This window comes from Canis lupus, chromosome 8, assembly GCF_048164855.1.
Source record: "Canis lupus baileyi chromosome 8, mCanLup2.hap1, whole genome shotgun sequence".
Lineage (NCBI taxonomy): Eukaryota > Metazoa > Chordata > Mammalia > Carnivora > Canidae > Canis > Canis lupus.
This window is the reverse complement of record NC_132845.1, coordinates 37,040,084-37,067,172: the sequence shown is the minus strand read 5'-3', so window position 1 is coordinate 37,067,172 and position 27,089 is coordinate 37,040,084. Positions and strand designations below refer to the sequence as shown.

General features: G+C 36.9%; 1 protein-coding gene and 1 pseudogene across 1 annotated transcript in view; one reads left to right on the top strand and one right to left on the bottom strand.

Annotated features, from left to right (window-relative positions):
• Positions 1 to 2,650: 2,650 nt before the first annotated feature.
• On the bottom strand, positions 2,651 to 3,552 carry LOC140639174 (olfactory receptor 6C76-like; annotated as a pseudogene).
• Positions 3,553 to 3,997: 445 nt separating this feature from the next.
• Positions 3,998 to 27,089, top strand: part of LOC140639173 (olfactory receptor 6C74-like) — a 33,112-nt gene continuing 10,020 nt past the window's right edge. The window contains exon 1 of the mRNA XM_072837674.1: positions 3,998 to 4,019. Coding sequence (XP_072693775.1) covers positions 3,998 to 4,019 — 22 coding nt within the window. The remainder of the gene's footprint in view (positions 4,020 to 27,089) is intronic.

Here is a 27,089-nt window from a genome sequence, read left to right as displayed (position 1 = left end):
CATGAAAATACACAGAGGAAACTTAAGTGCACGTCACTAAGTGAAAAAAACCAATCTGAAATTTTATGATTCCAACTACATGGCATTCTGGAAAAGGAAAAACAATGAAGACAGTAAAATCAATGGTTTTCAGTGGCTGAGCGATAGGGAGTGATGAATAGGCAGGCCACAGAGGATTTATGTCTGTATATCATCAATATCTGTATTATTATCAACAACCTATATATCATCTACCTAGCTATATCTTTATATGTCTATCAATCATTATACATTTTTTCCAAATCTATAGAATGAACACTCACTGAGAGTGAACCATAATGCAAAATATGGATTTGGGGTAATTATGATGTATCAATATAGGTTCATCAGTTGTAACAAACATACGTCTCTGCTGAAGGAGGTTGTAAATAGGGAAGGCTGTGTGTGTATGAGGTCCATGGGTATATAGGAAATCTCTGTACCTTCCTTTCAATTTTGTTGTATATCTAAAAGTGCTCTAAAATTAGCACCTTAAATATTGTCCCTTTCTGAAACAGATTTCTAGGACTATCTGGCCTGATGGTATTTGCATAAACATTAAGTAAAATGTAGTAGACAAAAAAATAGGGAGTAAAAGTTTTCTTTTACTCTTGCTTTCATTTTCATTTTCTCTTGCTTTCTACCTGAGGACAAAGCCACCAAGGGCCAAAAGGTACACCCCTACCCACCAAGGGCCAAGGGGCAAAGAGAACATTTAGTAGATAGGACAATTAGATAGATTCACCGTAGTTACGAGTCCCACCTGAAATTCCAAGGGATGAGCTTTCATTATTATTGGTTATGGAGAATCAAATTAAGTTATTGGCATTCATATTCTTTCAGTTTATTTCTTGGCTCTGCTTTTCTTTACCCTAGTTTCATAGTGAGGTAAACATGCTCTATTTAATGAACTCCTGAAAGTTCTGGGTTTATTTTTATAGCTGTAATTATAACAGAAAAGAATATTCTAACATTTACAAAATTTTTATCACATCAAGTTTTACTGAACTGACTTTAGTTTCATGCCCAACACTAATTGAGTTCTTATTTGTAGAGAGAATATGATCATTTGTAAAGCCCAGAGTAGAAGTGTAGTCTTGAACCAATCACGGAGTCCAAAGCCTTGATTAGCTAACTATGGTTTATAGATCCACATATGACTTACAGAAGTCATTCTACCAAAAGAAGATAATGAAAAAAAGAAAAAAAGAAAAGAGAAGAAATGGAAGAAAAAAGAAAAATTTATTGAAATAGAGAAAGATGTGTATGTGTGTATGTGAGAGAGGGAGAAAGAGAGAAAAAGTCAGAAGAGACAGCGAGAGAGAGGGAGAGTATTTAGGATATACAAAAGCAATTATCTACCTCACAACAATTTGACTCTATACCAGACTATATGGTAAAACTGTAGGAAGCATCCTCTAAGTACATAACTGCTACATTATGAAGTTTTCCAGATTTTTAAGTAGCATATCACATATATAAAATGACAAAGCACTACAATAAATTACATTAGCAGGCAATGGAATCAGCATGAGAATCTCTAATTGCATCTCTACACTCAACCCCAAAACTGAATCCATCATCATTTCAGAATACACGTAGACGAGTCTTTGCTACAAACTGATTGGGGATTGCTGGTACTGGATAGACATAGCCTCTGGAATCAAGCAGAAATGAATTTGAATTCTGTTTTTCTGACTAGCTATGTGACAAGAGTAACTTATCGTACCTCTCTGAAGTGCATTTTTTTACAAGATAAAATCAGAATAATTTATTCTACAAGTTTTCATTTTATTTTTTTTTATCTGGAGAATACTGATTTTATACTTTCAAATTAGCCTTAAAATATCTCAAAATAAAAAAAAACTTGTTGCTATGTTATAGATGTAGAATTTAAGGAACACAGTTCCAAGATGAATAAGGAATAGCTGATAAAGCATCAAATGTGATCTCTCTCTCCAGGATGCATTTTATTCTTAATCAAAGTTACTTGATTTAGTACACATACATGAGTCAGTATTTATTTACTTATTTACTTATATGGCATAAAATGTAAAATAAAAATAATATACCACATAATATTTTATTACACTAGCATAGTGGGTTTTTTTTCAATTCTCAAGACAAAGGATGATATTGATATTTTAATCTCAACTTCCCACTTTTAAATATATTTATTTAAAACAATAGAGAATGTGTATCAGGACATAAAAGCCAAGGAAAGGTAAAATCCCAAGGAAGATATATAATTGTTTCGAACTTATCAAGATTTTGCAGAAAATCAAATATAAGAACAAAATATACCGCATAGATATAAAAATAATTAAGTCTCCATGAACTAATATATAAAGTTGACTAAAATAATTTTTCAAGTTTTTGCTACATGTAAATGGAAGAAGCAGAGAAGAAATGAGTCAAATTTGAGAATGTTGGGATGCCTGGGTGTCTCAGTGGTTGGGCATCTGCTTTCAGCTCAGGGCGTGATCCCGGGGTCCTGGGATCTAGTCCCAAATCAGACTCCCAAAGGGGAGCCTGCTTCTCTCTCTTCCTGTGTCTCTGCCCCTCTCTCTGTGTCTCTCATGAATAAACAAGAAAAATATTTTTAAAAAATGTTTTTAAAAATTGAGAATGCTTACAATGGAACAGAAAAATAAAATGCTTGCTTCACCTGTTGTTTCCTTAGAGTATAAATAAAGGGATTCAAAAGTGGAGCAACAGAAGTATTGAGAACTGCCACTCCCTTCATCAAGGATATCCTCTGTTTGAGGGTTTAAGGTACATAGATGCAGCTGCCATATGAGAGGGAGATGACAATCATGTGAGAAGAACAGGTGGAGAAAGCTTTTTTCTGTGGTTGGCAGAAGGAATTTTTTAAATTGTCAGGGCAATATATGTGTATGATAGAATTACTAAATTACTAATGCCAAAGTGACCAGCAGAGTCACCAAAGCTAAGATGAAACTCATCATTTCCAACATGTGTCTGTCTGTGCAGGAGATCTGCAGGAGGGAAACAGTGTCACAGTAGAAATGATCAATGACATTGGAATCACAGAAGTCCAGGCTTAAGCCTAAAATGAGTCCTGGAAAGATGGTGAGGAAACCAGTGATCCAAGAGCTAAGGACTAGCTGGATACAGATTTTGCTGCTCATAATGGTTGTGTAATGCAGGGGCTTGCAGATGGCGACATAATGATTGTAGGACATGACAGCCAGGAGGTAACATTCAGATGCTCCAAGAAGGAAGGCAAAGCAACTGAGTTGCACAACAGTTATAGGAAATGGTTTTGTCACCAGTTGCCATGCTTACAAGCAATTTGGGGATGCAGACTGTCGTATAAGAAATTTCTAAGAAAGAAACATTTCGAAGAAAGAAATACATAGGGGTCTTGAGATGTGAGTCCAGCAAAGTGAGGGTAATAATAACTAAGTTGCCTGAGATGCTTAGCAAGTAGGTGAGGAGCAGGAAGACAAATAGCACAATCTTCAGTTTTGGGTCCTCCGTCAATACTGTCACAGTTGTATGGTTTTCCATCTTGACCTCTTGATACGCTTCTGCTCTGGTAAAAATATTGAGAAAACAATATGCACAGGAATCAATAGTAAATTATGAAGATAATTATGTCAGAATATTAGTAGTTGCTATTGATTTTACATACTAATAGGGCACATTTTTGAAATGATTAATGTAAGATAAACTCTAACAAAAACTAGTACTTATATTTATTATTATTATTATTATTATTATTATTATTACTTTATTTTTGAGGAAAGACAAATATTTTCTACAAATCTGATGAATAAAAAACTATCTTATAAATCATCTTTGTAGTCTGGCTTAGATTTATGGTAATGAGGTAAAGAAATGAACAAGCATGTGAAAAAATTATTTCTACTTTTCTCAGTATGTAAGCACTAAGATGTCACAGTACTACTCAGCCTGATGACTGTATAAATATCATTGCCTCAAGGAACTGACCATGAGTGCAACAGAGAAGCAAGGTGATATATAAATACTTATGATGGTTGAAAATAGAAATCAAGCTTAGATTTAAGTTTAATTGAGGCAGTGCAGGCCAAACCAGGGAAGAGCTACAGTTGTTACCGGTAATTCCGGAATTAGCTCTTCCCTGGTTTGGCCTGCACTGCCTCTACTTAGATAATGAACACTCTTTCTTGGTCCTGATTTTTTTATTCCTATAAATCAGTGTTTTGTCCCTATTCCATCTCTTCATTTCTTCACTTTTACTGCCTCCTATGCCAATATTAAACTTATCTGATTCCATAGTAAAACTGACTTGAACAGAATTAAACAAATTCAGTGTTTCTTCTGGTTATAGTTCTGAAAACAGGAAGAGAATAAGAATAATGAAGTGAAATGCAAAATAAAGTGAATAAGTGTTCAAAGAGAAGGGAAATAAAGAAGAAAAAGTAAACGAGAAGGAAGACAAAAGAAGTAGAAAAGAGGTAAGACAGTAAGGGAAGACCATAAAGAGAAAAACTTACCATTAAGATTGGATTTTTCTTCAGATGTGACAGTGACTGGTATTTAGCTCTGGGCCTCTTACCTGATAGATAGAAATGAGTTACAGCAAAGCTGTAATTTACCTCCACCAAGAGGAATACAGAGAAGAAACTCTGGCAAATTTTACTCAGATGATCAGTCACTTGGCAAGTGTTTTTAGACACTTGCAAGTAATGCTGACTGTCCCCAAATAATGTGGTAAGTCCACAGATAAGCCCGTGCAAATGGAGTTGACTATGTGGTTGAATATTACATAAGCTCTCATTAAGCTAAATGTCATGAAAACTCCTAGGTATAAACATTTCATCCCTTGAGGGCAACTTTCTTGTTTGATGACTTCGTTATCAGTTACGCTTCTCTAAGGAGTTCATCATCAATATGAATCACTTATTAAACAATTTTTTTAGTTTCACTGGTAGAATTTAGTGTATTCATGTGTTGCATACAGCACCTGATGCTCATTAACATCAAGTGCCCTCCTTAGTGCCCATCCCCACACACATCTTCCCTCCAGAAATCCTCAGTTTGCTCCCTGTAGTTAAGTTTCTTATGGTTTGCCTCTCTCTAAGTTTTTATCTTATTTTATTTTCCCTCTACTCTCCTATGTTCATTTGTTTTGTTTCTTAAATTCCACATGAGTGAAATCATATGATAATTGTCTTTCTCTGACAGACTTATTTCACTTAGCATAATACACTCTAGTTCCATCCACATCATTGCAAATGGAAAGATTTCATTATTACTGTTATTTCTTTTAATAAATTTATTTTTTTATTGGTCTTCAATTTGCAAACATAGAGAATAACACGCAGTGCTTATCTCGTCAAGTGCCCCCTCAGTGCTCGTCACCCATTCACCCCCACACCCGCCCTCCTCCCCTTCCACCACCCCTAGTTCATTTCCCAGAGTTAGGAGTCTTTATGTTCTGTTTCCCTTTCTGATATTTCCCACACATTTCTTCTCCCTTCCCTTCTATTCCCTTTCACTATTATTTATATTCCCCAAATGAATGAGAACATATAATGTTTGTCCTTCTCCGATTGACTTACTTCACTCTGCATAATACTCTCCAGTTCCATCCACGTTGAAGCAAATGGTGGGTATTTGTCGTTTCTAATGACTGAGGAATATTCCATTGTATACATAAACCACATCTTCTTTATCCATTCATCTTTCGATGGACACCGAGGCTCCTTCCACAGTTTGGCTATTGTGGACATTGCTGCTAGAAACATCGGAGTGCAGGTGTCCTGGCGTTTCACTGCATCTGTATCTTTGGGGTAAATTTTTATCTTTTGGGTAAAGTGAAGTGCAATTGCTGGGTCATAGGGCAGGTCTATTTTCAACTCTTTGAGGAACCTCCACACAGTTTTCCAAGGTGGCTGCGCCAGTTCACATTCCCACCAACAGTGTAAGAGGGTTCCCCTTTCTCCACATCCTCTCCAACATTTGTGGATTCCTGCCTTGTTAATTTTCCTCATTCTCACTGGTGTGAGGTGGTATCTCATTGTAGTTTTGATTTGTATTTCCCTGACGGCAAGTGATGCAGAGCATTTTCTCATGTGCATGTTGGCCATGTCTATGTCTTCCTCTGTGAGATTTCTCTTCATGTCTTTTGCCCATTTCATGATTGGATTGTTTGTTTCTATGGTGTTGAGTTTATTAAGTTCTTTATAGATCTTGGAAACTAGCCCTTTATCTGACACGTCATTTTCAAATATCTTCTCCCATTCTGTAGGTTGTCTTTTAGTTTTGTTGACTGTATCCTTTGCTGTGCAAAAGCTTCTTATCTTGATGAAGTCCCAATAGTTCATTTTTGCTTTTGTTTCTTTTGCCTTCGTGGATGTATCTTGCAAGAAGTTACTGTGGCCGAGTTCAAAAAGGGTGTTGCCTGTGTTCTCCTCTAGGATTTTGATGGAATCTTGTCTCACATTTAGATCTTTCATCCATTTTGAGTTTATCTTTGTGTATGGTGAAAGAGAGTGGTCTAGTTTCATTCTTCTGCATGTGGATGTCCAATTTTCCCAGCACCATTTATTGAAGAGACTGTCTTTCTTCCAATGGATAGTCTTTCCTCCTTTATCGAATATTAGTTGACCATAATGTTCAGGGTCCACTTCTGGGTTCTCTATTCTGTTCCATTGATCTATGTGTCTGTTTTTGTGCCAGTACCACACTGTCTTGATGACCACAGCTTTGTAGTACAACCTGAAATCTGGCATTGTGATGCCCCCAGCTATGGTTTTCTTTTTAAAAATTCCCCTGGCTATTCGGGGTCTTTTCTGATTCCGCACAAATCTTAAAATAATTTGTTCTAACTCTCTGAAGAAAGTCCATGGTATTTTGATAGGGATTGCATTAAACATGTAAATTGCCCTGGGTAACATTGACATTTTCACAATATTAATTCTGCCAATCCATGAGCATGGAATATTTTTCCATCTCTTTGTGTCTTCCTCAATTTCTTTCAGAAGTGTTCTATAGTTTTGAGGGTATAGATCCTTTACCTCTTTGGTTAGGTTTATTCCTAGGTATCTTATGCTTTTGGGTGCAATTGTAAATGGAATTGACTCCTTAATTTCTCTTTCTTCAGTCTCATTTTTAGTGTATAGAAATGCCATTGATTTCTGGGCATTGATTTTTTATCCTGCCACGCTGCCATATTGCTGTATGAGTTCTAGCAATCTTGGGGTGGAGGCTTTTGGGTTTTCTATGTAGAGTATCATGTCATCGGCGAAGAGGGAGAGTTTGACTTCTTCTTTGCCAATTTGAATGCCTTTAATGTCTTTTTGTTGTCTGATTGCTGAGGCTAGGACTTCCAGTACTATTTTGAATAGCAGTGGTGAGAGTGGACATCCCTGTCTTGTTCCTGATCTTAGGGGAAAGGCTCCCAGTGCTTCCCCATTGAGAATGATATTTACTGTGGGCTTTTTGTAGATGGCTTTTAAGATGTCGAGGAAAGTTCCCTCTATCCCTACACTCTGAAGAGTTTTGATCAGGAATGGATGCTGTATTTTGTCAAATGCTTTCTCTGCATCTAATGAGAGGATCATATGGTTCTTGGTTTTTCTCTTGCTGATATGATGAATCACATTGATTGTTTTACGGGTGTTGAACCAGCCTTGTGTCCCAGGGATAAATCCTACTTGGTCATGGTGAATAATTTTCTTAATGTACTGTTGGATCCTATTGGCCAGTATCTTGTTGAGAATTTTTGCATCCATGTTCATCAGGGATATTGGTCTGTAATTCTCCTTTTTGGTTGGGTCTTTGTCTGGTTTTGGAATTAAGGTGATGCTGGCCTCATAGAACGAATTTGGAAGTACTCCATCTCTTTCTATCCTTCCAAACAGCTTTAGGAGAATAGGTATGGTTTCTTCTTTAAACGTTTGATAGAATTCCCCTGGGAAGCCATCCGGCCCTGGACTCTTGTGTCTTGGGAGGTTTTTGATGACTGCTTCTATTTCCTCCCTGGTTATTGGCCTGTTCAGGTTTTCTATTTTTCCTGTTCCAGTTTTGGTAGTTTGTGGCTTTCCAGGAATGCGTCCATTTCTTCTAGATTGCCTAATTTATTGGCGTATAGCTGTTCATAATATGTTTTTAAAAGCGTTTGTATTTCCTTGGTGTTGGTAGTGATCTCTCCTTTCTCATTCATGATTTTATTAATTTGAGTCTTCTCTCTCTTCTTTTTAATAAGGCTGGCTAATGGTTTATCTATCTTATTAATTCTTTCAAAGAACCGACTCCTGGTTCTGTTGATCTGTTACACAGTTCTTCGGGTCTCGATTTCATTGAGTTCTGCTCGAATTTTAATTAACTCTCTTCTTCTGCTGGGCATAGGGTCCATCTGCTGTTTTTTCTCTAGCTCCTTTAGGTGTAAGGTTAGCTTTTGTATTTGAGTTCTTTCCAGTTTTTGAATGGATGCTTGTATTGCGATGTATTTCCCCCTCAGGACCGTTTTTGCTGCATCCCAAAGATTTAGAATGGTTGTATATTCATTCTCATTAGTGTCCATGAATCTTTTTAATTCTTCCTTAATTTCCTGGTTGACCCTTTTATCTTTTAGCAGGATGGTCCTTAACCTCCACGTGTTTGAGGTCCTTCCAAACTTCTTGTTGTGATTTAGTTCTAATTTCAGGGCATTATGGTCTGAGAATATGCAGGGGACGATCCCAATCTTTTGGTATCGGTTGAGACCCGATTTGTGACCCAGTATGTGGTCTATTCTGGAGAAAGTTCCATGTGCACTTGAGAAGAATGTGTATTCAGTTGAGTTTGGATGTAAAGTTCAGTAGATATCTGTGAAATCCATCTGGTCCAGTGTATCATTTAAAGCTCTCGTTTCTTTGGAGATGTTGTGCTTAGAAGACCTTTCGAGTGTAGAAAGCGCTAGATTGAAGTCACCAAGTATAAGTGTATTTTTATCTAAGTATGTCTTAACTTTGGTTATTAACTGATTGATATATTTGGCAGCTCCCACATTTGGGGCATATATATTGAGGATTGTTAAGTCCTCTTGTTGGATAGATCCTTTAAGTATGATATGGTGTCCCTCTTCATCTCTCACTACAGTCTTCGGGGTAAATTTTAGTTTATCTGATATAAGGATGGCTACCCCTGCTTTCTTTTGAGGACCATTCGAATGGTAAATGGTTCTCCAACCTTTTATTTTCAGGCTGTAGGTGTCCTTCTGTCTAAAATGAGTCTCTTGTAGACAGCAAATAGATGGGTCCTGCTTTTTTATCCAGTCTGACACCCTGCGCCTTTTGATGGGGTCATTAAGCCCATTCACATTCAGAGTTACTATTGAAAGATATGAGTTTAGTGTCATCATGGTATCTATTCAGTCCTTGTTTTTGTGGATTGTTCCACTGGACTTCTTAAAGGGGAATTTTAAGAGTCCCCCTTAAATTTTTTGCAGAGCTGGTTTGGAGGTCACATAATCTTTCAGTTCCTGTGTGTCTTGGAAGCTTTTATCTCTCCTTCCATTCTGAATGAGAGCCTTGCTGGATAAAGTATTCTTGGTTGCATGTTTTTCTCATTTAGGACCCTGAATATATCCTGCCAGCCCTTTCTGGCCTGCCAGGTCTCTGTGGAGAGGTCTGCTCTTACCCTAATACTTCTCCCCATAAAAGTCGGGATTTCTTGTCTCTTGCTGCTTTAAGGATCTTCTCTTTATCTTTAGAATTTGCAAGCTTAACTATTAAATGTCGAGGTGTTGAACGGTTTTTATTGATTTTGGGGGGGGGGATCTCTCTATTTCCTGGATCTGAATGCCTGTTTCCCTTCCCAGATTAGGAAAGTTTTCAGGTAGGATTTGTTCAAATACATATTTGGCCCTCTGTCCCTTTCGGCGCCCTTGGGAAACCGAATTAAACCTAGGTTTTTCTTCCTCAGGCTGTCACTTATTTCCCTTAATCTATCTTCATGGTCTTTTAATTGTTTGTCTCTTTTTTCCTCAGTTTCCCTCTTTGCCATCAACTTGTCTTCTATGTCACTCACTCATTCTTCCACCTCGTTAACCCTCCTCGTTAGGACTTCTAGTTTGGATTGTATTACATTCAATTGATTTTTAACTTCTGCCTGATTAGATATAAATTCTGCAGTCATGAAGTCTCTTGAGTCCTTTATGCTTTTTTTTCTAGAGCCACCAGTAGCTTTATAATAGTGCTTCTGAACTGGCTTTCTGACATTGAATTGTAATCCAAATTTTGTAACTCTGTGGGAGAGAGGACTGTTTCTGATTTTTTCTTTTGAGGTGAGGCTTTCCTTCTAGTCATTTTTCTCAGTGCAAAGTGGCGAAAAATAAGTTGTATTGGGAAAAGGAGAAAAAGAGAGGAGAGAAAGAAGGAAAGAAAAGAGAAAAAGAAAAAAGAAAAAAGGAAGGAAAAAAGAAGAAAAAGAGAAAGAAAAAGAAAGAAACAAAAAGGGTGGGGGAAGCTAACAGCAATCAAAAAACAAACAACAACAACAACAACACGGGGGAATATCTTCTGATTTTGTATACTTTAAGTCCCTTGACTTCCGTCTAGCTGGTCTTCTGGGGGAGGGGCCTGTTGTGCTGATTTTCAGGTGTTAGCACTTGGGGCAGCTGCTCAGCCCCCTGCCTGGTGCAGGGCTCAGTGGGGGTTGTTACCCTGTGAGGCCCCAGGAGGAGCAACCCCAGTGGCGGAGGCCAGCTTGGAGCCCTGGATTCAGCTCCCGCAGTAACTACGTAGCTCTCGGTCTTCAGGGGCCTGGATGCTCTGGGGGTGGGGCGCTCATTTGCTCAGCTCGGGGCTGGAACGTCCTTGCTGTCCTGGGCCCTCCCGGCCTCTGCCTGCCTCGGGAGGAGGTCGGATCCTGGGCTGTGTCCCCGGCGCCCTGTGCTCCCGGGCCTGCGCTTTTGGATTCGCGCTCCCGGCCGGCCAGCCCCTTCTCTGCGGAGCCGCCCCCGAGCCCCTCGGAGCTGCTCGCGCGTCAAGCCGAGCTGCTCCCGGGTCAAGCCTTGTGCGCGCTACAGCCCTTCAGGGAGCTCGGCGCACTCTCCCCGGGGCGCAGGTGTCTGTTAGTGTCACAGGGAGCCTGAGGGCATCCCCGCCCTCCTGGGGTCTTGCTCTAACTCCCTGCGAGCCCCTTTCTGTCCGGGAAGATTGGTGAAACTCTTGCTTCTCCGGGAGGGTGCTTTCCTGTCCTGGGGGCACTCGCCCCGGCCTTAGCCCGGCTCTTCACGGGGCCCCTGCCCCTTGGATGCCTTTTGTTTCTTTATTTCTTTTTTCCCCCCGTTTTCATACTTTGATAGAAGCGTGAACTCTTCTCACTGTAGCATTCCAGGTGTTCTCTCTTAAAATCTCAGGCCGAATTCGTAAATTTTCAGGATGATTTGAAGGTTATCTAGGTAATTTGGTGGGGACAGGTGACTTGGGGACCCTACTCTTCTGCCTTCTTGCCCCAAGATTTTATTATTTTTGATGGCTAGGTAATATTCCATTGTATATGCATACCACATTTGTTTATCCTCTCATCCCTCGATGGATATCTGGGCTCTACAGTTTGGCTATTATGGATATTGCTGCTATAAACTTATAAACATTGAGGGGCAAGTGTTTGCATCCCTTGGATAAATACCTAGTAGTGCAATTGCTGGGTCATAGAGTAGTTCTATTCTTAACTTTTGAGACATCTCCATGCTGTTTTACAAAATGGCTGTACCAGTTTGCATTCCCAGTTGTTTTTTAGGTCCATGGAGAACGCATTGTTATACACCAAGGAGTCAAGGAAGTATATGTCAATATCCCTGCCTATTGTGGCTTACCAATGTATTGAGGTGACAAAATCTGTGCTTGAATACAGCAATGTACAATGTGCCATAAACTTAATGGTAAATGAGATTCACTCTTACTATGGGGCTTATGGATGGAAGGAGATTAATAAGAACAGATGTTTTTGTTTTTGTTTTTTAAAAAAAGATGGATCCAAAGCTAAGCATTGAAAATAGTTTAGGAAGCAGAGTAAGGCATTTTAGGTAGGATAAAGACTGTGAAAAGGTGTTTAAGAACGAAAACTCATAAATTAACAAAAATTTATCAGAGAGAATATAATAACGGTTTTCTCCAGGGAATATTGAAGGTTCTAGAGATCCTGGTTATTAGTGCTAAAGTCTAATAGCATCTTCCTAGTAGTAACACACATTCTCCCAAACCTAAGGAACAATTCCTGAGGCAACTAATTTTATTACAATGGCTACAGTCATTTGAGTCAAAAACAGATCCATCACCCCCACAAGTAATAATTTTATCAAACCAGACCTAGTTTTACTCCTGCTCCCCAGTTCCCTAGATATACTGGAACAGTGTGCTATAATGTTTAGCAAGCCTATTACTTTTATTTATGTTTACATTTAAAACTGAAAGAAAATTTTCCCTAACTATAAAATCATGAACACTTTTAGTAAAAAATGGTGTCATTTAACAAATCAATTTCAGATCCTCTACAATTAAAATGAATTAGAATAAAAAATTATTAATATAAATTAAGTACTCAGAGTTTTAGATTTGTTTTCAGTATGTGAATTATAAATCAGTCTACAAAACACTAAAACTTACAAACTGTTATTCTTAAAGCCATAGAAACAGAATTACTCAGGCAAAGGTTTTCGTTTGGTGATGTTCATACTTTTTATATTTCCATCACAGGATAAGGCACTTAGGTTTACTTTTTTCCTTCTTCCCAGACATCACACTGAAATGTGTAATTCTTAAAATAAGTTTTAACACTTATAGACATTTCATGATTACCTATTAAGCTATTACAATATGGTACTAAAATTAAACAACTATTTATCCTATCAAATGATTATGGTTTATTCCCAGGGAATGCTGTAAACTGTGTGCATATTTCTCCAAGGAATTCAGATTCAGAAGCAATATTTCCCTGAGGATCTTTGGCTTGTTTACTACACAAGAGATGCCAAAATACACAGACTCCTTCCTATCTCCTTCCACTATGTTTTCAGGAGATGCTGTATAAAATATACTATAGTAAAGCACCATGTACCCCCTTTACCTTCATTAATTTATTAATCCATTTATTCCTTCCTAAAATACCTATTCATTTTGTGTTTGAAATGTAACAAGCACTTCTGTATATCTAAGGCATATGTCCTGAGAGCTCCCCTACCCCTTCTTCCCTGTGAGAACCTGGCGACAAGTCTATGAAATCTATGAAGGGAGCTCTTACAGATACTTCATCTTTCAGCATGATAAAATGCCTATACACATCATCATCAAACTGATAAACACCAAAGAAATGAGAAAATCTTAAGTGTAGCTATAGAAAGAGGCTACATTACATACCATGAATATTAGAGAACAATGGCTCAAACAATTTCTAACTTCTTTTCAGAAGCTATGGAGTCCAGAAAACAGGGGAATCTTTAGAGTGCTGAAAAAAGCTAATTTAGAATTCTATACAGTGAAACTATCCTTCAAACATGAAATGGAAATAATATGGTCTCATTCATTTGGGGAATATAAATAATAGTGAAAGGGAATAGAAGGGAAGGGAGAAGGAATGGGTAGGAAATATCAGAAAGGGAGACAGAACATGAGGACTCCTAACTCTGGGAAACTAACTAGGGGTGGTGGAAGGGGAGGAGGGCGGGGGGTGGGGGTGAATGGGTGATGGACACTGAGTGGGGCACTTGACGGGATGAGCACTGGGTGTTATTCTGTATGTTGGCAAATTGAACACCAATAAAAAATAAATAATAGTGAAAGGGAATATAAGGGAAGGGAGAAGAAATGTATGGGAAATATCAGAAAGGGAGACAGAACATAGAGACTCCTGACTCTGGGAAACGAACTAGGGGTGGTGGAAGGGGAGGAGGGCGGGGGGTGGGGGTGAATGGGTGACGGGCACTGAGGGGGGCACTTGAGGGGATGAAGCACTGGGTGTTACTCTGTATGTTGGCAAATTGAACAATAAAAAATTAAAAAAATAAATTTATTATTTAAAAAAAAGACATTTTCAGATAATCAAACTAAGAGCATTTTTCAATAACACATTTGTACTACAAGAAATGCTGCAGGAAGTTCTTTAGCTGAGGAAAACAGAATCCAGCTGGAAAACTGGAATTTCATGGAGGAATTAAAAATACCAAACATTGTAAATATGGGGGTAAATATCAAAGACTAAATTGTTTTCAATGAAAAAAATTTTTTTCAATGAAAATTGAAATAAATAAGAATTCTTCACAAAAATTTAAATATATGTACATTAAAATAAATTTTTAAATACTATAACAAAAATGCTTTGTAGAATAAAAGAAAAGTGGATGGGCTGAACAGCAGAAAGGTGATTATGAAACAAAAGAGTCAGTGAACCTAATGATTAATAGAGACCACTCATTTTGAAAAACAAAAAAAGTAAATTGTATTTATTTAATAAACAGGGTCTATATGACCTAGGAACAATATCAAAGGGTCTAACATATATATTAGACCTTTAACACACATACAGATACATAATGTGAATTTTAAAAAGCAGAGGATATAAATCAGCATTGTCCAATAAAAAATATAATGCAAAATACAAACGTAAGACACATTTGTAACTTCAAATTTTCTAGTAGCCTTATTTTTTAAAAGTGAAAGAAAACATGTGAAATTAATTTTAATAAATTAATTTTAATTAATTTTAATACATCCAAATTATTCTCATTTCAACATCTAATACATATTTAAAAATTAATGAGACCTTTTACTATTTTGTAAAATATTTGAAATATGATGTATGTTTATATTTACAGCACATCTCAGTGTCGACTAACCACATTTCAATTTTTTAGTGGCTACCAAATTGAGTAATGTAAACATAGTTAGACAATATAAACTATTTGTGGTTTACTTCTTCATTTTGCCTTCTCAGTGGCTTTGGACCAAATTTATTGTATGTATGAAAAAACATGTGGTAGTTAAAAGCACACCCATAAACAACTAATGGGTCAAAGAATAAATCACAAAGAAAATTAGAAAACACTGGGGACAAATGAAAACAGACACATAAGATACCAAAACCTATGAAATACAGTGAAATCAGTGTTCAAAAGGAAATTTATAGCTTTAAATATCTGCTTTAACAAAAAAAAATAGATCTCATATGAATAATATAACTTCAAACTTAGAGATACAGAGAAAAAGAGCAAAAGAAACCCAAAGCCAGCAGAAAGAAAGTAAATAATAATTACTAGTGAAGATAAATTAAATAGAAGAGAAGGGAAAAAATAGAGAAAATCAATAAAACCCAAAGTTGGTTCTTTTGAAAGGTCAACAAAAGTTGACAAACCCTTAGCTAGATTAACCAAGAAAAAAGGAGAGAGGGCTCAAATTGCAAAATCAGGAATCAGAGTTCGTTCATGACTATTGACCTTGTAGAAATAGAAATGGATACCAAAATAAATTATGAGAAATTGTGTATCAACAAATTAGATGACCACAAATTACCACTTACATGGTGAAATAGAATATCGAATAGACCTATGGTTATTAAAGAAATTGAATCAGTAATCCAAAATCTCTGAATAAGACTGAGGCCAGATGAATTTTCCCAAAGCTTTAAAGAGTTAAGACTAATCCCTTTCAAACTCTTCTAAATATGGAAATTATGATACCCTTCCTATTTATGAGGACAGCATTACTCTGATACTAAAACCAGCTAAACACATCACAAAAAAAGAATAATACAGATCTATATCCCTTATGAATATAGATGCAAAAATCCTCAAAAAATACTAGAAAAGCAAATTTAGCTGCATTTTAAAAGTAAGATTCCATGATAAAGCGGGATAGAATGTAAGGTGATCCAACATAAAAAAATCAATTTACATAATACATCAAAGATGGAAGATGAAATAAAGGGGGAAAAACTTGATTATTGCAATCGGTGCAGGAAAAGTCAACCTTTGACAAAATTCAAAACCCTTTCATGATAAAATACAGCAAACTCAGAGTAGAAAGGAACTTCCTAACTGCTAACAAATGTTCATGAGAACCCCACAGCTAATGTCACTCTCCCCTAAACATTAGGAACATGACAAGGATGTCCAGTTTCCCAACTGCTATTCTTCATTGTTCTTGAAGTTCTAGCCAGAAGGGTTAGACAAAAATAAATAAATAAAAGACACTTGAATTGAAAAGAACTCTCAGTTCTTTATGGAAAAAAATGCATGGAATTGTTAAGTCTAGAATAATCCCATACATCTATGGCCAATTAATTTTCAAATAGTTTACAATGACTACAGAGAAAATCTGGAAAAAATATTTTCAAATCACATATCTGATAAGATTCTAGTATCCAGACTATATAAAGACTGTTACAAATCAGCCACAACAAAAACATGAAAACAATCACAAATAACCCAATTTGAGGGTTTGAACAGACATTTCTCCAAATGGCCAACTAGGACATGCAATGATGTTACACATCATTAGTTATCATAAAAATGCATATTAAAACCATAGTGAATTACACTTCAATTAAGGCAGATGTGGCTATAGAGAAATTGGAAACCCAGTACATTATTAGGGGGAATCTAAAATGACCTAGCCACTGTGGAAAGTTCCAGAGATCCATTAAAAAAAAAAAGTTAAACATAAAATTGCCATGATTTGATAACACCATTTCTAGGTATTGACCCAAATAACTGAAAGGAGGTTTGCAAATGCTTGTATAATTAATGCTCATCATTATTTGCAATAGCCAAAAAATAAAGTGGGACAACTCTGACGGATGGATACAGAAAATGTGGTATATATTCATAATGGAATATTATCCAACCAATGAAGTATTAATACATGCTTCAATATGGATGAACCCTGATATCACGATCCTAAGCAAAAGAAGCCAAACATAAGAGGTCACACATGGTATGATTTCACTTACATGAAATTTCCAAAATTGGTAAATCCACAGGGATAGAAAACAGATTGGTATTTGTCAGGGTCTCAGGAAAGAAGAGATGGGAAATGACTGCTAAATGGGTAGAGTTTTCTTTTGAGTGAGCAATGTTTGGAACTTAATATGAGTGGTGATTGTAGAACAGTGTGGATGGATTAAACACCACTAAACTGTACACTTTAAAATGGTCTACTAAAAAACCCTATGGCAACATCATCAAAAATACAATTAAAATTTTTAAGGAAAGAGAGTATTAGAGAATTATATCACATAGTTAATGCAAATTTTATTTTCTGGACTTTATGATTTTAATAGCTTAATTAAATGTGTGACTGGTTATCATTGTCTTCATCCTAAACAAATCTCATGTTTGTTCCTAATTCTATGTTTATACATGTGCATTCATAATTTGGGGATTGTTTTCTTAAAAAAGAGCACTGCAATGTGAAGAAACTTAAATATCCTCAAACTATCCACACTTGGGAATAGGAGAAAGGTAAAATGAATCTCCATGTTGCCATATTGGAAACAAGCATTTCAATCAATACAATAAGTTGTGCATCAGGCCTTGAAAGCAATGAATTCCAATAAGGCTGGAAGGAAAAAAAAATCAGAAACTGTTAGAGCTGAGAAAAAAGAGAACAAAAAAGGGAGAGTTTGCCAAATGTATTTGGGTCTACTGAGGGCATAGCTGCACTTTGGGAGGTTACCTGAACAAAGAATATTGAATTTTTACATTATGAAATTTTTAACAATTGAGGTATAGCTGACATACAGTATTATATTAGTTTTAGGTGCCCAACATAGTAATGTGACACTTAGATGTATTACTAAATGCTTGCAACAATAAGTGTAGTTACCATCTGCTATGCATTTATTTTAATGAGAAATGAAACCCAGTGGAAACAGAACATTGTTTAAAAAAAGACAGAGGGATCCCTGGGTGGCGCAGCGGTTTGGCGCCTGCCTTTGGCCCAGGGCGCGATCCTGGAGACCCGGGATCGAATCCCACATCGGGCTCCCGGTGCATGGAGCCTGCTTCTCCCTCTGCCTGTGTCTCTGTCTCATTCTCTCTCTCTCTCTATGACTATCATAAATAAAAATTTAAAAAAAAAATAAAAAAAAAATAAAAAAAAATAAAAATAAAAAAAGACAGAGTACAGGCCAACATGTGGCTCAGATGGAAGAAAATTTCCGCTGTCAAGATAATGTAAATTAGTATAAAAATCCAACTGATAATTACAATAACAATTATTTTCAAAATCATAAAAAAGCTAAAAAAGAGATGTGTATAGGAGGGATGGGAAACATAAGAATTTCAAATGCTTATCTTTCATATTTAGGCCAGTAAGTAATTTCTAACTCAACATATTAAGAAGTAGTAATGTATAGAATAGAGGAAGCAAAACTGTTAACAGCTGAGGGCTGTGGAGAAAAGAAGTTGGGGTGGATGAGGGCTGGAGCAAAGGACTACTAATTTCCATTAATAGGATTCTTAGATTCTTGACTTTTTGAACTTTGAAGATGTATACCTTTAATAAAAACAGAATCATAAATTTACTGAATTAATATTCTGAGAAAGAGGAATAACAACACAATAATGATGTCATTTCGTACACACACAATTCCTTAGAGTCATAAAGAGCATTTTTGGGGGTAGTTTGTATTGGTTTCTTTAAGATAAGACAAGGAACTAAAGAGGAATTGAAGTTCATTTTATTCAATTGGTAGTGACCCTTGTTTTGTGATATAAAACTTACATTTTTCTTTCTTTTTTTAAGTTAAGACTTTTACTATTATTACTACTACTACTTTAGAGCAGATTTAGGTTCACAGCAAACTTGAAAGTCCAGGGATTTTCCATAACCTTTCACCCACAAGTGATATTGGAGCCTCCTCCAATATCAATAGCCCCTGTCAGAGTGATACATTTGTTACAACTGATGAACTTTAACTGACTCATCATAATCACCCAGAGTTCATAGTTTACAGTACAGTTCACTCCCACGTAGAGTCTTTGGGTTTGGACAAATGTATGACACATATCCATCATTATGTTATCATATAGAGAATTTTCATTGCCCCCCAAATCCTGTCTATATCTACTCATCCCTAACCCCTTTTCCCAGCCTATGGCAACTACTGATCTTTTTCTATTTCCATAATTTTGCTATTTAATATACCATAGAGTTACAATCATATGGTATGTACGTTTCAGATTGGCTTCTTTCACTTAGTAATATGCATTTAAAATCCCCCATGTCTTTTCATGGCTTGATAACAATGTTTTTTTTTTAATTTTTTATTGGTGTTCAATTTACTAACATACAGAATAACCCCCAGTGCCCGTCACCCATTCACTCCACCCCCTGCCCTCCTCCCCTTCTACCACCCCTAGTTCGTTTCCCAGAGTTAGCAGTCTTTACGTTCTGTCTCCCTTTCTGATATTTCCCACACATTTCTTCTCCCTTCCCTTCTATTCCCTTTCACTATTATTTATATTCCCCAAATGAATGAGAACATATAATGTTTGTCCTTCTCCGACTGACTTACTTCACTCAGCATAATACCCTCCAGTTCCATCCACGTTGAAGCAAATGGTGGGTATTTGTCATTTCTAATGGCTGAGTAATATTCCATTGTATACATAAACCACATCTTCTTTATCCACTCATCTTTCGATGGACACCAAGGCTCCTTCCACAGTTTGGCTATTGTGGCCATCGCTGCTATAAACATCGGGGTGCAGGTGTCCCGGCGTTTCACTGCATCTGTACCTTTGGGGTAAATCCCCAATAGTGCAATTGCTGGGTCGTAGGGCAGGTCTATTTTTAACTCTTTGAGGAACCTCCACACAGTTTTCAAGAGTGGCTGCACCAGTTCACATTCCCACCAACAGTGTAAGAGGGTGCCCTTTTCTCCGCATCCCCTCCAACATTTGTGGTTTCCTGCCTTGTTAATTTTCCCCATTCTCACTGGTGTGAGGTGGTATCTCATTGTGGTTTTGATTTGTATTTCCCTGATGGCAAGTGATGCAGAGCATTTTCTCATATGCATGTTGGCCATGTCTAGATAACAATGTTTTTTAACAGATATTTTCCTCATTTTAAAATATTTTGTATTAAAGTTATTTTCAAATGTTTCCAGAATTGCATGAGTTTGAATTATTAGTTTTCAGAGCTGCTTATTTTATTTAAAAATTGGGAGGAACTACACCAGAAGGTTTTTATGGAGATGACACCTCGAATTGAGTATTTTTAAAAAATAGCTCATCATTATTCCTCTCTTCTCCAAATTTCTTCCATGCTCATTTCCCAGGATTTTGCTTATTATGCTACGATTTACTTAATGTCATTGTCTATTTCTTATTTCATCACGCTCAAAACTTCAGAATAACCACGAATTGATCTCATGTAAAAAAAAAAAACCTCAATTTTTAAATTCTTCAACACAGTCTCTAGTTTGAAGGATACCCCAGAGACCCCAGATCCTAAGTATACAGGGATGAAAAAATATAGCAGACAACTTTCTGCCCTGAAATGACTTAGAGTTATCTAAGAGTTATCTAGAACAGAAGGATAAAAGAGACAGTGAGAGAGAGCAGAAAGACATGTAGAAATTAATATTAATGGTGTCATAAAGAACAAAAGACTGAGATAAAGTCTATAAAGAAGGGAAAGTTCTCCTCACATATCGTCTTTTTTGAGAATGACTCTTTTGTGGAGAATACATTTAATTAGAGGCCTGGAATTTGGAGGTAGAGTAGGAGCAAAGGTGAGGATAGAGGTGAAAGAGAACTTGAGGAATGGAAAGAGCGTCAGTATTACAACGGGTAACAGCAAATAAGAAAAGAGTGAAAGAGGATGAAGATGAGCAGTGAGGAGCTGTGCCAAGGATTCTTACCGGCTACTCATTGTCTGCAATTCAATTAGGTTTTAGGACATAATGTTAGCAAAGAAGTAGCAAAAATGAGTTAAATTTTAGAGAACATACTTTTATCTTCTCTACATAAAATAGATTGGGTGAGGGAAGGAAGCAAAGATTCTTCAGAAGGTTATTACAGGCTACTAGTTAGACCAGGTGGAAGGCAATGGTAGACTGGATTTGAATGTTAACAGCTGGAGAAGACACTGAGTCTAATCACAAATGTTTCCTGCTGGACACACATTGAGACTGGACGTCCTGGACATTTTGCATTTTGGTGTGCTCTACAATTGGATTCTTATGAATGGAGATTATGAAAACGACCTCCAGGCTTACCAATAAAAACCTCCCATGTGACACCACTCTCTCTTCCTCCATCTGCTGGCTGACTGTAGATACCTGTTGAAGATGGAAGAACCTTCAAAGTCAATTTCTGAATGATTGGATAGAGTAGGGTAGGCACATCCCACCCTACAAACAAAATCTCTGCCATCCATGCTGCATGTTTGACTTTAAATTTTCAGGAAATAGTTTTCCATTGTATTAAATCTTTTCAAAACATGAACTGATTCCTTGAAAGTAAGCACAGTGGCTAAGCCTTGAGAGGGATAATGACCAGAAGAGAAAAAAAGGAGGATTCCGTCGTATTGGTAATATTCTGTTTCTTTATCTGAGGGCTACTTATGTGGGTATGTTAAATTTGTGAAAAGTGACCAAGTTATATAGTATAATAGTACATTCTGTACATACATTTTTACTTCATTGAAATATCTTTAAATATCTAATATGTAGCATTGCGATGATTTTAAAGTTTATTTGTTACAACAGTAGTATTTGTTTTAGGTACTTAGCAGTAGAAATAAAGAAGGTAAAATGAATTGAAATAAAATTTTCTGTAGAATCAGCCAAATTTCCTACAGATCGGATGTAGACAGATAACAGCTGCAAAGATTAGACTCCTAAATTCATCTCCTTTCAATCTAGATCTCATGAGTTTGCCCCTTCCATGGTATGTCACACATTTAATTATTTCCTTTGTCAATGATGACATGTCTTGGTTTTCAAATCCTGAAACTAATCAGGTCCCTATAACTGCCACTCTAGAGGATGCCTTGAGAGGTTTAATTTAGGTAAATATAAGCCCCTTATTGAATCAGGATTCAAACTTTTAGCAATAATCCGCTTAAAGTCTTTCACAATATGGGTTGGGGGATTTCATATTTCCCGTGTGGAATGTATACTTGTCATGGTTATGTAAGCTGTAACCTCCAAAAACTCTTGGCTTACAATATATAGCTGCTTTAAAAAGAAGATTTTTGTCTTGGTTTTAAACTTGAGTTTATAGATTTCAGAGTTTCCTCACTTAATAAATAATTCACATATTTTTAACATATTTGTACAATGATCTCCAGGGAAATCTTTCCTTCTTTTAAAAATTGTTTCATCAGTTAATCCTCTTGAGATCAGTGGGAGAGTATGCAAGAATGATGATAGTTCTTGCAATCTGAAAAACTATAAAAGAAGCAATTGCGCTTCTCATGCAGGCTAGAAACATCACAAAATAAACAGTGAGACTGAAATCTTTTTTTTACCACTCCTTCTAAATATTAAAAAAATAAATATATTTATTTTAAATGTGATGCAAAAAATGTTCTCCAAATTTAATATAATCTAAATTGGAGGTATGGCTTTAAAAAATAAGAAATGAAATTAGGTTTCTGTCCTGATAAAATCTTTAAGCTAACACATCTTTTTTAAATAAATTTATTTTTTATTGGTCTTCAATTTGTCAACATACAGAATAACACCCAGTGCTCATCCCGTCAAGTGCCCATCTCAGTGCCCATCACCCGGTCACCCCCACCCCCCGCCCTCCTCCCCTTCCACCACCCCTAGTTCGTTTCCCAGAGTTAGCAGTCTTTATGTTCTGTCTCCCTTTCTGATATTTCCCACACATTTTTTCTCCCTTCCCTTCTATTCCCTTTCACTATTATTTATATTCCCCAAATGAATGAGAACATATAATGTTTGTCCTTCTCCGATTGACTTACTTCACTCAGCATAATACTCTCCAGTTCCATCCAGGTTGAAGCAAATGGTGGGTATTTGTCGTTTCTAATGGCTGAGTAATATTCCATTGTATACATAAACCACATTTTCTTTATCCATTCATCTTTCGATGGACACCGAGGCTCCTTCCACAGTTTGGCTATTGTGGACATTGCTGCTAGAAACATCGGGGTGCAGGTGTCCCGGTGTTTCATTGCATCTGTATCTTTGGGGTAAATCCCCAGCAGTGCAATTGCCAGGTCGTAGGGCAGCTCTATTTTTAACTCTTTGAGGAACCTCCACACAGTTTTCCAGAGTGGCTGCACCAGTTCACATTCCCACCAACAGTGCAAGAGGGTTGCCCTTTCTCCACATCCTCTCCAACATTTGTTGTTTCCTGCCTTGTTAATTTTCCCCATTCTCACTGGTGTGAGGTGGTATCTCATTGTGGTTTTGATTTGTATTTCCCTGATGGCAAGTGATGCAGAACATTTTCTCATGTGCATGTTGGCCATGTCTATGTCTTCCTCTGTGAGATTTCTGTTCAAGTCTTTTGCCCATTTCATGACTGGATTGTTTGTTTCTTTGGTGTTGAGTTTAATAAGTTCTTTATAGATCTTGGAAACTTAAGCTAACACATCTTGAGTGTAAGATGCTGAGGTTAATGTATTTTGGATGAGAATGCAAGATAAAAGCAGGTTAAAGGAATATAAAAAATATGATGGATATGCAGTATTCAGAAATTGCCTCTGTTTCGAGACTTGAATCAAAAGAAGACAGTTGAGAATGAAATTGCTACTAAGGACAAAAACAAGGTTTGGGAAAATTTTTATTTTAGTCATACTAAACTAATTTCATGAAGCTGGACAAAAAAGTTGATTCCTTTGTAAGCCATTGAGATATATGACATGAAGTTAGAACTATCTTTTTTACTCAATTGAGTTATCTTATAAAGAAATCTCTGAACTTCCAGTTTGTAGGAATCAAGCTTTGAATAGATATCCTTCACAGCATTGAACAGAATCTCAGAATTTTTTTTATTTTTTATTTATGATAGTCACAGAGAGAGAGAGAGAGAGAGAGAGGCAGAGACACAGGCAGAGGGAGAAGCAGGCTCCATGCACCGGGAGCCCGATGTGGGATTCGATCCTGGGTCTCCAGGATCGCGCCCTGGGCCAAAGGCAGGCGCCAAACCGCTGCGCCACCCAGGGATCCCTTTTTTTTTTTTTTATTTATGATCAGAAATTTATTTTATTAAATAAATATATTGTTTTCCTGAGATAATTATAATTATATATGCCTTTAATATACAGGGTTAATGTGAATATTATAAAATATGACACTGGAATATAAAATATGACATATTAGGAAAAAGTAATTAGTCCTAAACTTGAGAAATGTCCTTTTATTGAATTCAATAGAATTTAAACATTTCATGAAATATCCAATTTTCATATCCCAAAGGAATCACTTCTCTCTTACCTATAAATTGCCAAAGTAATTACAGAAGTCCCTGCATTTATAAAAATGGTCAGAAACAATGACTATTTTACCAACATTTACCAAGTATTTTATTCAGAATTCAAGCAAAATAATGATGTCAAGCAATTTACAAGAGTTTTTTTGTTTTGTTTTGTTTGGGTGATTTTTGTTTTGTTTTGTTTTTGTTTGCAATTTTGTAATTTAAATTTAGCCTGGGAGTATTCATGTATGAATTCTCACTTCTAACTTTATAATTTGACACCCTATAAAATTCATCCTTTGCTGATTGACATTTCACTATGCTTTTGACCTTAAAAAGTAGACCAACCTTGAAAAAAGAAAATAGATCAAATCTGGATTTCAAAAACCTGATTACTGAGCATAAATTGTGCTTTAGTGGCCAGAATGTAGACATTTTCAATGTGATGACCGAAAAAATAATAGTTTTCCAGAGTGGCTGCACCATTTCACATTCCCACCAACACCTGCCCTACGACCCAGCAATTGCACTGTTGGGGATTTACCCCAAAGATACAGATGCAATGAAAGGCCGGGACACCTGCACCCCGATGTTTCTAGCAGCAATGTCCACAATAGCCAAACTGTGGAAGGACCTCGGTGTCCCTCGAAAGATGAATGGAGGGCAGATCCGGTGGTGCAGCGGTTTAGCGCCGCCTGCAGCCCAGGGCCTGATCCTGGAGACCGGGATCAGCCCCACATTGGGCTTCCTGCATGGAGCCTGCTTCTCCTTCTGCCTCTCTCTCTCTCTCTTGCTCTGTATATCTCATGAGTAAATAAAATAAAATCTTAAAAAAAAGAAAGATGAATAGATAAAGAAAATGTGGTTTATGTATACAATGGAATATTACTCAACCATTAGAAATGACAAATACCCACCATTTGCTTGGACGTGGATGGAACTGGAGGGTATTATGCTGAGTGAAATGAGTCAATCAGAGAAGGACAAACATTATATGTTCTCATTCATTTGGGGAATATAAATAATAGTGAAAGGGAATAGAAGGGAAGGGGGAAGAAATGGGTAGGAAATATCAGAAAGGGACACAGAACATAAAGACTCCTAACTCTGGGAAATGAACTAGGGGTGGTGGAAGGGGAGGAGGGCGGGAGTGGGGGTGAATGGGTGACCGGCACTGAGGGGGGCACTTGACCGGATGAGCACTGAGTGTTTTTCTGTATGTTGGCAAACTGAACACCAATAAAAAGTAAATTTATTATTAAAAATAAATAAATATTCCACTGAACTTCTTCTTAAAGGGGAATTTTAAGAGGCCCCCTTAAAATTTCTTGCAGAGCTGGTTTGGAGGTCACATATTCTTTCAGTTGCTGCCTGTCTTGGAAGCTCTTTATCTCTCCTTCCATTTTGAATGAGAGCCTTGCTGGATAAAGTATTCTTGGTTGCATGTTCTTCTCATTTAGGACCCTGAATATATCCTGCCAGCCCTTTCTGGCCTGCCAGGTCTCTGTGGAGAGGTCTGCTGTTACCCTAATACTCCTCCCCATAAAAGTCAGGGATTTCTTGTCTCTTGCTGCTTTAAGGATCTTCTCTTTATCTTTGGAATTTGCAAGCTTCACAATTAAATGTCGAGGTGTTGAACGGTTTTTATTGATTTTAGGGGGGGATCTCTCTATTTCCTGGATCTGAATGCCTGTTTCCCTTCCCAGATTAGGAAAGTTTTCAGCTAGAATTTGTTCAAATACATATTCTGGCCCTCTGTCCCTTTCGGCGCCCTCGGGAACCCCAATTAAACGTAGGTTTTTCTTCCTCAGGCTGTCGTTTATTTCCCTTAATCTATCTTCATGGTCTTTTAATTGTTTGTCTCTTTTTTCCTCAGTTTCCCTCTTTGCTATCAACTTGTCTTCTAGGTCACTCACTCGTTCTTCCACCTCGTTAACCCTCGTCGTTAGGACTTCTAGTTTGGATTGCATCTCATTCAATTGATTTTTAATTTCTGCCTGATTAGCTCTAAATTCTGCAGTCATGAAGTCTCTTGAGTCCTTTATACTTTTTTCTAGAGCCACCAGTAGCTGTATAATAGTGCTTCTGAATTGGCTTTCTGACATTGAATTGTAATCCAGATTTTGTAACTCTGTGGGAGAGTGGACTGTTTCTGATTCTTTCTTTTGAGGTGAGGTTTTCCTTCTAGTCATTTTGCTCAGTGCAGAGTGGCCAAAAGCAAGTTGTATTGGGAAAAAGAGAAAAAGAGAGGAGAGAAAGAAGGAAAGAAAAGAGAAAGAGAAAAAAAAAGGGAAGAAAAAGAAAAAAAAAACGAAAAAAAAAAAAAGAAAAAGAGAAAGAAAAAGAAAAAGAAAGGAGAAAAAAAGGGGGTGGGGGAAGGAAACAGAACAAAAAGCAAAACAAAACAAAAACAAAAACAAAAACACAAAGATAAACTCAAAATGGATGAAAGATCTAAATGTGAGACAAGATTCCATCAAAATCCTAGAGAAGAACACAGGCAACACCCTTTTTGAACTCGGCCATAGTAACTTCTTGCAAGATACATCCACGAAGGCAAAAGAAACAAAAGCAAAAATGAACTATTGGGACTTCATCAAGATAAGAAGCTTTTGCACAGCAAAGGATACAGTCAACAAAACTCAAAGACAACCTACAGAATGGGAGAAGATATTTG